This window comes from Dipodomys ordii, unplaced genomic scaffold, assembly GCF_000151885.1.
Source record: "Dipodomys ordii isolate 6190 unplaced genomic scaffold, Dord_2.0 Scaffold99, whole genome shotgun sequence".
NCBI lineage: Eukaryota > Metazoa > Chordata > Mammalia > Rodentia > Heteromyidae > Dipodomys > Dipodomys ordii.
In genome coordinates, this window is record NW_012267315.1 from 6,008,517 (window position 1) to 6,020,723 (window position 12,207).

Consider the following 12,207-nt stretch of genomic DNA (forward strand, 5'->3'; position numbering starts at 1 on the left):
CTATGTATCCTGTTCCTCTGCTTTCCTTAGTCCACAGGGGTTCCCCTCCCCTCTAGGTTTGGGAATGGGAAGATTAGGTTCCCCTCCCCTCTAGGTTTGGGAATGGGAAGATTAGAGTGTAGCTCTGGTCTACCCTGCTTTGCCGTCTTTACAATTAGCTGTTGTGCTAGGGGTGTCCATCGATAGTAAAATTCTTGCTTAGCATACTCAAGGTACTGTATTCAATCCCAAACACAGAAACAAAATATACCAAGATATAATTCACATACCATACAAATATTCACAAGCCTGTGCAGTTATCTTCATCCTCTGATTCTAGAACATTTTCATACTGTCTGGGAAAAAAACTCATAATTGCCATTCCTCCCCATCTACCCAATGAAACTACTAATCTGCCTTCAGTCACTGAATCTTCCTATTCTGGCCATTTTGTATAAGTGAAATCACACAGTATGTGATCTTTGGCGACTTTGTTCTTTGCTTTCACATGTTTTCAAGGTTCATCCATGTTGTAGATATGTCCGTTCACTTTTTTACTTTCCAATAATATTCCATTGTCCATTCATCAGCTGTTAGGAATATTGCTACAGTGAACATTTGTGTGCTGTCTTGCCATTCATTAGAAGGAATCCAGTCTGGTAAGATGACAGCTAAGAAACCTTGGTATTCATGTTCTGTGAAGTGTAGAAAAGATCTGAAAACTCTTCTACCTAGTGGTCTAACTAGAAAATTAACACTAATATATTAATTTTCAATGTATAAATGAATTTAATTCAATCATTGCCCCTAACATACATTATAGTTGGAGAAAAGAAAGAAAAGATTTTTTTTTCATGAATGTTCGTTCCACCTGCTCCCTGAATCCCTGCACAGGTGTGCATGCACATGCAGGTGCACAATACATGTGTTCTCTGCCTCTCTCTCTTCCTGTTGGTCCAGCTGTCCTGCTTTCTGTTTCAGAACTAAAGTTGATGAGCAAGACCAACGACCAAATAGAGGAAGCCAAGCCCAGAGGCAGGGCTGAGGCCAGATCACAGCCACTGCTGCTGGACTGGAAATACTGGAAGCCATCCTTGGGCCATTTGGAGATGTTAATGAGGCTGACGAATTCCCACTGGTCTTAGGTTGCCTGTGTTGAGTTGTGTGTGCGAGCTTACCCCATCCACTGCCTGCACCTGTTCCTTTCCTCAGAGCTATTCCAAGAGGTCTGAATAACCCAGACAGTTCTCTGAGCTCTTTCTCTCTCTCTGTCCTCTTTCCTGCTGGTAGCATAGTTAGCACTTGCCTAAAGCTGGAACCTTAGTTCACTGTTTCTCTCCCTCATTGATGCCAGCTCTCAAAATCATTCTCTTTCCTAATTATCTTGAACCAGTTAATCATTTTCCACACCGACTGTTCAGTAACAAGAATCCAGGGAGAGGCAGCCACTCTTCTTGTCTGACCCTGCCCAGCTCTGTCCCAGGTGGCAGTCTGCATGCAAGCTTTCCTCAGAGATAAGAAGCTTGCTTCACACCTTTCCCTTTTGCTATCCAGTAACTACAGCTGGGGCAAATGTGCTGTAAAAAGAAGTTGTCTGCAAGCCACTCTGCTAGAAAGAGTAGCAGAGAACACAACAAATCTCCTACAGGGTTTATTATTTCCTGTGTTTTCTGAAATTCATGTTTGCATCCAGAGTACCAGAGAAGGCACACAAGTCCAAAGAAGTAAGACATTTCTCTTTATAAGTGACATATGAAGGGCCAGGTACTCATACCTATAATTATAACTATTCAGGAAGCTGGGATAGGAGGATTGCAGTTCAAAGCCAGACCAGTCAGTAAAGTCTGTGAGACTCGTAAATCCAATTAGTTACCAGAAATCTGGAAATGGAGCTATGGCCCAAGTGATAGAGTAATGGCTTTGAGTGGAAAAAGCTAAGAAATAGCATCCAGGCCTTGAGTTCAAGACCTAGTACTAGCATCAGAAAAAAAATGACTTCTAGAGCCAATGATTGACACAACTGTTTCACTCAACTGCCCTTCCTTATGAAAGGATCCAACTCCTAGATTCCAGTGCCACTACAATACAATAGCTTCTCATTCAAGACACTTATTAACTTTATAATTCAATGTCTCCCAACTTTTTTTTCATTACTACTTACCATGAGACTCGTGTGTGTGTGTGTGTGTGTGTGTGTGCGCGCGCGCGCGCATATGTGTCCTGGGTCTTGAACTCAGGGCCTAGTCACTGTTCTGGAGTTTTTATGCGCAAAGCTAGTGTTCTACCACTCCACCATAGCTCCATTTCCAGCTTTCTTTTTTTCTTTTTCTTTCTTTCTTTTTTTTTGTGTGTGGTTAACTAGAGACATTAGTCTCTCAGACTTTCCTGACCAAGCTGACTTTGAATCACAGTCCTCAGCTCTCAGCCTCTTGAGTAGCTAGGATTACAAGCATGAACCACCTGCACCTGACTTCCAGGGAGACTTTTAAGATATTAATATTTCCTAATGTATTCCCTGTCCCACAAAAGTACTAGGTATCTATTTATTTACAGTACTTATACCTGTCCTTTATTCAGTTTTGTTGTTGTATTTTTTTGTTTGTTTGCTGGTCCTGGGCTTGAACTCAGGGTCTGGGCTCTGTCCTTGAGCTTCTCTGTGCTCAAAGGTAGTGTTCTACCACTTGAGTCACAGTGCCACTTTTGGCTTTTTCTGAGTTTATTGCAGATAGTCTCATGAACTTCCCTGCCTGGGCTGGCTTTGAACCATGATACTCATATCTCAGCCATCTGAGTAACTAGGATTATAGGCATTAGACACTGGCATGCAAATGCCTGTCCTTTATTTGTATAAAGAAGTTTATTGTTAGTTTGTTGTTGTTGTTGCTCACAAGGGACAATATTGGGCAATATTAGACTGCATACTAATACTCTGCCACCATTTTCCAAAGCCTCTAAAGGCAGAGGTTTTCTCTGGCTGTGTCTGCTGCAACAAGCCACAGCCTAGGACAGTTTCTGGCACATATCAGGGCCCAGCTGATGGGAAGTAAAACCATGCTTTGTGATTCTGCCCTATCACCCCCTCTTCCTTGGGCATCGTATACCTTCCAATCTCTTCTCATCCTCATCTCTAAGCCCTGTGCTGTCTTCTGGTGTCTTCTATCAGTGCAAAGGGTAGTTGATGCCTTGTGGTGATCCCCAGGGATGTACCAGGAAACTGACAGCATATACTCCTGCCCTAAGCCACTGGGATCCCACCCTCTGGGATCATTGCCTGCATGTCAAGGGTAGGTGACATTTGAGCCTTGTGGAATAATCAAGGCAGCCTCCAACTGCCTCTCTCTTTGCATCTCCTTAACTCAACCATGGATTGGCAGTTACTGAGACATTCTTTGTGGTCCGGCACACCACACCAGGCTGCATCTGGGGACTCTCAGGAGAGGAGCAACCCAGTCCTCATCAGCAATTACAAACAAGTCCTCCATTGTTAGTGCACCATCTGCTTTCTTGGTTTCTACCAATCAGGAGCCTATATGCACAGCAGAACCAGGGCTGAGGGGGCTGCAGGGGAGTGAGATCAAGGAGCCCCTTCATAAAGACAGCCTTTACTCACATGGGAGTGCTTTAGTGGCATGGTTCTCTGAAAGCAGAGCCTTCTCAACTAGAAGATCCACACAGAAGCACTCTGTGGATCTTCCATGAGAGGAACTGGGGTCCTACAGTACAATGCAATGGGGGAAAATAAGAAGTCTCAAAAACCCATAAGGTCTGTTACCAACATTCAACACCAGCCCTGAACTCTTGCCTGCACATAAGCTGTGGCTGAAATCAAACCAGTAAGACAGGAAATACCACTAGATCATCTAGGATCAGTTATGGATCCTGAACTTCCCAAACGCCAATGGTAGAGTCTTTGTTTTTGGTGAGGGGTTATCAATGGATTGGAAAATACATCTTTGTAGAAGTCTACATGTCCTTCACAGAGACCCAGCTGAATGTCAGTATTCCTTCTGATGACATTCTGAACCAGTCTTAGGGACTGACTGTGCTTACTATGTCAACCTTCACAGATGGGTCAGCAGAAAATCCAGGTTTACAATGCGGCCATGCAGACAATGGTCAATGTCATTGATAAATGTCCTTTGTCCAGATTGCATGGTGGTCTAGTGACTGAATTCAGGAGGGCTGCAAGGGGCTAGAGATAAGAGAAGTCTGATGCAGAAACATCATGTATTTGCTGCAGAAAATCCACCTAGAAAGCAGGGTGGTGAGGAAGGTCTGATGGTGAGACCTGTCACCAAGGATGGAAAACTTAAGACCCTCAGCTCAACTTCCCTGCTGAGGTCCTGTGCCGTAGTTGGTGTGAGGAAGTAAGCTTGTGGTCCAAGTTCATTACGTCAGGGTCCCCTTCCTGAGTTTTACTATGCACAGCAGATTGCATGTTTCCTTCCCTGGAGACTGTCACATTGTATGTGACACGAGGCTGAATTTTAACACATTTGTGTACAATGCAGAAACCTATAAAAATAAAACTTGGAGCCATGTAACTTGCACACTTCGTGTGCTCAATTATTTTTTTAAGTCCAACACTGAACAGTCAAATAAGAGTTTTAAAGACAGGTATTTCGGTTAGCAGTCTGGAAAGGCTGGGCACCAGCAAAGGGATGCAGCTGCCAGTAGTGCCTTGTGTCTATAGGGCTCCTAACAAGATCTGCTATGTATATTCTGGGAATTTTTAATATCTTCTTCCTTTCCCATTTGTAAATGTGTTACTAGCTAGTATTTTGTCCCCTTGAGTAGAATTTCCACGTCTTAATGATCTGTAAAGATTGAAGCAAACTGCTACAACTCTGGATTACATGTATTATTAGCACTGTGTTAATTATCTATTTGAAGCTGTAGGGGTGCCACACTTACATTCATTTGATTTTGTGTTCTTTCCTTTCAGATTAAAATACCTAAAGGTCTCATTACAATATTGGAGCAAGGTAAGGGTGACACTTCAGTGGGTTTTCCCATCCACCTTGCTTTGGGGGAAGGGGTGTAAATTGACTAACAGGCTCCCCTCGATGCTACTGCTGCTGCATGTCTGCTTGCCTTCCTGTACCTCAGCCTTGGCTGCCTCCTGCTCTCCTCCCCAAGGGCTTTGCCCACTCTCCTGCCCCTGCATGTCTGCACTGCCTGAAAAAAAAAAACAGCTTTGCCTGCCTTTCTTCTGTCTGTGCACTCTGGCAGAATCCCACACCAACACCTGCCATCCCGGAAAACGTCTTTGTCACCACTCTTTTGTGTGGAGGGCTGCAGGGAGCCATGGGCACGAGGGCTGTCCCCATTTTTGTTGCCCAAGGCAGGAGGAGTTGGATCTTGAGATGGACCGATAAGATGTGGCACGTGCTGTTCTGGCCTTTGACCGCTGGCCTTAATGGAAGCCTCCAAGGCCTCCATGTGGGAAAGGCATGTTGAGGGGGGGGGGTGATAAATGGAACAGCTGGGGGGAGGAGAAGCAGACAAAAGCTGGGGGAACATAGAGGGTGGAGAACCCAGGGATCAACAGTCTAGGACCTACAGGGCAATCTGGCTGTGGCAGGTGTGACCTTCTGACCTTGCCTTTCTGGTCTGGCATCTGAGCCCATCCCCAGAGCACTCTGATAGATGATTGAGTAAAAATCCTGCCCTGTATGGCCCAGGTTGTAGGAGCTCACAGGCTCGTAGGTAGAAAGAGAAGAATTGATAGTTCTTGTTTGGGGAGTAATGTCACCCAAAGAAGAAAGCAAATAAGTGAACTGTTGTTATTATTAGCCTAAGGTGGGATGTGAGGCACAGATGCCAGCCACTGTGTCTTAGGACAAACAAGAGTAGAACAATTAAGACAAACAATGTTAGAGTCTAGATTGGATGGCTTGTCCAGAACACAAAACTCATGCACCAGGCAGAGTTGTTAAACCTGCCAGTTGGATGAACAGCCAACATCTCAGCAAGCTGACCTCCTGGCCCAGCTGCCAGCATTATTCCAACCTGGGCTCACTTACATCAGCTCCCAGAGTTGACAAGGAACCTCAGAGCCATGTGCTCAGTCATCAGGATAGAGCACGATCACATCCATCCCTCCCAGCAGAGAGATTGGTGCAAAGGTTTCTTTCTGTTCCCCAGGACCCTCCTGGCCCTCTGTGTCTTCCTGCATCTGCCATAGCAGAGGTGAAGTGGGGTCCAAGTGCCCTCTGAATAGACCCCTAGCCTATATCACCAGGAAGAAGATAAGCCAGGGCAGCACTGCCAGCAGCTTGCAAGTGGAATTATCACATCAGGAAGGCAGCCCTCTTTTGTGGCCTGTCTGCTCGTTCTGCAGCTGCTGCCTCCCCATCCATCACTGGGCACTGAGGGCACATGGGAGCCATCACAAGATGAGGATGCAGCAGCAGGAAGTTGGAAACTAGAGGAATGCAAGGAACACAGTGGCACTGGCCCTAGGCCCACTTCTGGTGTGGCTTTGCCCTCTGCCCCGGCCAGTGGGGTCTGTACTTTCCAGTGTGCAGGGTCTTCACTGCAGAGTTTCATGCTGCTGGTTCAGGTTCATTCACTAGGACAGTGAGCATTATTCTGACCACATGTGCCACTATAGGAGTTGAAGGGATGGCCTTCCTTTCATTTCTTGTCCTCTGGAGGTGGGGAAGGGGGTGGGAACTGGCCTGAAATTTTGGCCTTCTGAGCTAGGATTATCTTTGATCATCACTAATATCTCATTGATTTGCATTGTGTGCATGCCTGCATGAGAGTGTGTATATGTCTGTATGTATGTGTGTTTACACCAGTGCTGGAGCTTGAACTCAGGGCCAGGGCACTGTCCTTGAGCTTTTGTACTCAAAGCTAACACTCTCACTTAGGCCACAGCTCTACTTCTGGCTTTTAGGTGGTTAATTGGAGATAAGAGTCTCACAATCTTTCCTACCTGGCTTCAAACCATAATCCTCATATCTCAGCCTTTTGAGTAGCTAGATTTGTTTATAGACATGAGCCACCAGTGCCTGGCTTGACTTGCATTTCTTGTTTTATTTTCTTAACCCAGTTGATCTGATTACAGAGGGAGGTGGCATTTCTCTGCTGCTCTTCACCCATGGATTTTATACTTGTGCTCATCCCTAGTGACAAGGGAGTGGAGAGATACCTTTAAACAGCATGTCTTTATTGTAGATAACAGTGTAGCTATGCTGGCTTTATCCAAAGCTTCCTGGATTGGTTTTTTTTGGTGCTGGGGATAAAACCCCAGAGCCTCACACATATTAGGCAAGCATTCTATTCCTAAACTGTATGCTTAGCCCTAGCAGCATGATTTTACAGAGGAAAACCATGGGACAAGGCCCAGGAGGACTGCTCTGTTGGCTGACCTCACAGAGCTGAAAAAAAAAGAGAGGCAAAGGTAGAGGCCCTACTCTGGAGTCTGAAAGTACAGACTTCATAGTACATGGGCAGGTCTCTTCTACAGGTCCATGCATGTTTAGAGTATTGATTTCTGGAGCTCTTCCCAAGAAACCATGAGGCAAGCTTAGAGGCTAGCTGTCTGTGAATGGGATAACTGTCAATCTCAACCATCATTTTAAAGACCAAATCCCTGGAAGTAAAGTCTGAAGGAGGAGGAGGAGGAGGATCTAAAATTCATGCTCTTGAGGGTTGTTCTAGCTGAGGTCACACCAGGGAACTCAGGCTGTATAATACAACAGGATTTAAAAATATCTCACTAGGGGAAAGGTGATGAAATGATCCTCTCATTCGCAGAATAGTCCCAGGGGAAAGCAAACTGCTGGCAACAGTGGCTGTGTATTGCAGCAGACATTCTTGTATTCCTCTGAGCTCCTGGGAGCCACCCCCGGGGAAGGGGGTAGGTACAGATCCACACCTTTTAATTGTATTCCTTTTCCCTCTAGTACTGAATAACTGTATGCTCATCTGGACTCATTCAGACAAGCAATTTAGGCCTGACCTCTAGTCTTTGGCCCTTTGGGGAATAATTGAGTAGTAACTCTCTGTGTAAAATATCAATATGTAAGCACGTGGAGATTCCAGCAACACTGACAGAGCTTCACAAGCTGAAGTTGAAGTTTCACTGGCCTTTTCATCAACTCTGAGTCCTCGTGGCTCTCTATCCCTTTTGCTCTAACCGGATGCCTCTTCTCTTCATTTTTTACTTCTGGATTGTCCACAACCTGAGTTTATTTCAAAAAGATGGTAGCCTCTTAGGTGATACATAAAAGCCCAAGCCAATGACTAGGCAGGAAAGACTTTCACTTGTCGATTTGTTCAACAAACATCTTTGCAAACACACTTGGAAGAGTGGAAGACATCAAACCCTCATGCTGAAGACCAAGTTCCCTTAAATCTATGTCTTCAGAGCCCCAGTAGATTCCATGACTTGGCCATTCTTTGCTTCCTTTGCAGGACTTGGCCTCCAGGCTAAGTGTGGACTTCAAGAAGCCGGTCAGTATGGAACAGACAACGAGGATCCCCACCCTTCAGCCCCCAGTCCCAGAGACCACAGGAAGCCCTGTGGCTGTGCCAGTGCCCATAGCAAGCCTCCACAATACTGGGCCTCCGAAGTCAGAGGTGAATGACGCGCTGTCTAGTCTTGAGAACACTCAACCTTGAGCCTCCAAAGAAGAAAAAAATCATCAACAACCAGAGACAGAGCCCTTGGAGACTGCTCACCCCAGAATACACTGGCCTGGCTGCTCCAGATAGATCCCAGCAGGAAAGAAGGGAGGGTACAGAGGACAGTTACTCTCTGCACCCTAAAACGTTTCCCCCTATTTATAAGCCCAAGTATGATTTCTAGAGGGCTGACAAAATAACTGTTTGATTGCGCCTGGAATTTCTTCTGTGTTGATTTTGCTAGTTCTATTTATGTGAAAATTTATAGTTTACTCAAAAATTTCATCATCCTAAAAATTGATTCACCCAAGGGTCTTTTGCCCAGGAGTTTTACCTCAGTATTGAGTCTTTTTCCACCTGGTGCTTGATACACACTAACTGAAGAGGTTCTCCTCACCACCCAAACAAATAGGAGCATCACAGTGATGCTCCTATTCCAGAACACTCAAAAGTCTCTAGAAAGAAAGGGTCATGTTCTTTTGAGAATTCCTGTAGGACAAGAAGCATCCCTAAGTTCAGCCCAGCCCAGAATCAATACAAAGCAACTACCAGCTCCACATGCCAACTGGATGGTCATCCAGTAATATACAAATCCTCACTTCTCTCCTGCCTGCTGCTCAGACAGGGCCAAGACAGACCTTAGAAACGATTCTTGCCACACTGAGTTTTAGAGTAATACATTCCAAACAAGGGTGATTTTATCTGCATCTGTTGTCCAATTGTCTCCAAGGTATGCTAGGCCTGTTTAACAAGAAAAGAAAGGAAGGAAGAAGAAGGAACAATGAAAAGTCCTGCCTCTGGGCTTCCCATCTCCCTGGAGGGGTACCTGTAGGTGGACCCTGCCATCCAGTACCAGAGAAATTGGTTCACAGGAAGACCTGTGTGGCTCACCCTCTGCCACTTTCCAGGTTCTGAAGTGGTCTCAGAGCCTGAGGCTTACTCCACTCCCCACTCTGCCTTAGAAAGAAAGCCAAGAAGCACATCAGAGGCCAGTCCTGGCTGCTTATATGAGATCATGTCACAGTGCCCCCTCCCCCATCATAACATAGCTATAGGTGGGGCCCAGGCTTCAGAAGGCAGGCCCTGTGTATAGATACACCTGCCTACCTGTCTGCCTTCCTCTGCCCTCTGGTTTTCTGTACACTTACATGTTCCCTCAGCCTACTTGGTTACCTACAGCCTAAAGAGGCTCACCCCCATCAAAACAGCTGTTTCCTTGGAGGAGCCGGCTTTCCCCGTCAACCATTGAGTTAATTTGGCTGGTCTTGACTTTCCTGGGAAAAGTGGACAAATCCAGGAGCCAGACTCAGTCTTGGACAAATGATAAAGAATTGGAACATCATTCCCATCAGAAAAATGGACCTTCCAGGTGTAGGGAAAACCTGTCTGCTTTAAAGGTGATTTACAGGGCATTGCGGGCAGATTTGAACCCCAGGCCCACCAACCAGAGCACCAGGATTGCTGTCTGAAGGCATGAGAACAGGAACAAGGGGCATTCCAGAGTAGAAGCTTTAATCGCCGTGGGCTGTTTACTAGGGGCCGTTACGTTCATTTATTGGGGGCTTCACAGCAATAGAAAGGATGACAAGAAGTCATGGTGTTTCTCCTAGAGTCAGCGAATGCTTTGATTTTTATTCTCACTCCTCCACCCCCTGCCCTTTCATGTGTTTGTTAGTGGTTTGAACTCTGGCCAGTGTGATTGGCCCGTATTCATCAGACTTATGAGTGTTGTTGCTTTGCTTTGTTTCATGCTTACACAGTACCCAGACCTTTTTTTTCTATGTAGAAACATATCACCTGTCCCTGGGCTTCAGAGCTCTCTGTAACCCTTTAACAACAAGGATCTTCTGGGAGAAGATTTTATATTCAGGCTGTAGAAATCTCTGTTGCAGAATTCTTGGTTGCATAAAAGGGAAATATAAGGAATGGGGAGACTCTTTAATTTTTGTTTTTTGTGTTCTGTGGCACTGGGAATGGATGAAAAGCCTGGGCCTCCTGCATGTGAGGCAAATGCTTTTCCACTGAGCCATGCCCCAGCCCTTGGAAGCCATGTTTAACTTCCTGAACTTCTCCACAATTTCATTTTGCCTCCATGAGACAGCGCTCCTAACCTTCAAGTGGGAAATTCAATTGTAAGTAACAAATATCTCAACCTTCATGTAATCCCTAATGATTTTAACAACCCTATTCCTGCCCCCCCACCACCACCTCATGACAGCCAGCAGTTTCGTGATTTAGAGGGGGAAGCAAGGGATCTGACAACCATGTTTACTTGCAGTCACACAGCCGTTCTTGTTATTTGGGGTGGAAAATTGATCGTATTTTTTTTCTCTTTCCAGTTAGCAAACTAAATGTTGTGTTCTTTGTAATAAATGCCTTTTAGCAGTATTGCTAAGGTCACTCATGTGGTAGAGACCCTCCTGAGCCACAGTGCACGTTAATACTAGTGGGCCAACCATGTGTAAAGAAAGGTGGCTCTAATTGGCCCAAAGTGTGCCTGCCTGTCCCCCTCCCCCCACCCTCACCCCCTGAGCCTGGCCAGTTCCCTCACTTCACTACATGCTGAATTCCAGATTTCCATGTAGAACAAAGCTGATGTCTATAGCCTCATTGATTAGACCTTTTTGTACTTCAAAAAAAATTAAAAAAAAAAAGAATCGGGCACTGGTGGCTCACTCCTATAATCCTAGCTACTCAGGAGGCTGAGATCTGAGGATCATGGTTTGAAGCCAGCCAGATGCTTATCTCCAATAAACTACTCCAAAAAAAAAAAAAAGCCAAAAGTGGTGCTGTGGCTCAAGTGGTAGGGCACTAGTCTTGAGCACAAAGAGGCTCAGAGACAGGCCCAGGCCCTGAGTTCAAGCCCCAGGATAGGCAGAAAAAAAAAGAAAAAGATAGTAATCCCACAAAATTATAACTTTGAAGGTAGCTAGACCTTCTTCAGAGAGAGGGAAAGAAATTTAGCTCAGTCCGGTGACTGTCACAAGTGTCTTCAGTAGCCAACTCTGCAGCACTTAAGAGCACAGTGATTGGAGGACCCTTGACTTTATGGTATGGGTTGACTGATCAAACCCTGAGCCTTACAAATGAGATCATAGAGATCCAGAGAGCCATGCAAATCCCGTCTTCCTGATCTTCCTCAGGTGTCATTACCTGCACGACTCTGACCTGTTATGTGGAGGTTTGTTGAATTATACAAAACTTACTGTGATGTCTTTTGTGTCAGTGTGTTACTTTGTATCTACTGAAGGGAAATATCTGTACCTGAAGAGAAATTCAACATGAAACAACCATCCTTGTAATTGAGTTGCACTCAGTATGTATGACATATGCATTCAAGTCTACAATGTTTAGTACATGTAAATAGGAGAAAATTTGATAAATGTAGTAAATTAAGTTATAGTGTCATTTGAATCTTGGTTTGCTGCCTCTTGTTATTTAATTTTCCTGATACCACACATCTAAGGTTTGTTCTAAGGTAGGCAAGATCTCCGTGTCTAACCTGCCTTTGTGGGAGTATGTACGCTTGCGTGCCAGGACATACCCCACCATGGCAGCCACTCCAGGAAAGCACATGGCTCCTTTGATGAT

General features: G+C 45.3%; 1 protein-coding gene across 1 annotated transcript in view; it reads left to right on the forward strand.

Moving 5' to 3' along the window:
- Ralgapa2 (Ral GTPase activating protein, alpha subunit 2 (catalytic)) overlaps positions 1 to 11,307 on the forward strand; it is a 304,448-nt gene extending 293,141 nt beyond the window's left edge. The window contains exons 39-40 of the mRNA XM_013027112.1: positions 4,925 to 4,964; positions 8,407 to 11,307. Coding sequence (XP_012882566.1) covers positions 4,925 to 4,929 — 5 coding nt within the window. The 3' untranslated portion in view covers positions 4,930 to 4,964; positions 8,407 to 11,307. The remainder of the gene's footprint in view (positions 1 to 4,924; positions 4,965 to 8,406) is intronic.
- The last annotated feature ends 900 nt before the right edge of the window (positions 11,308 to 12,207 follow it).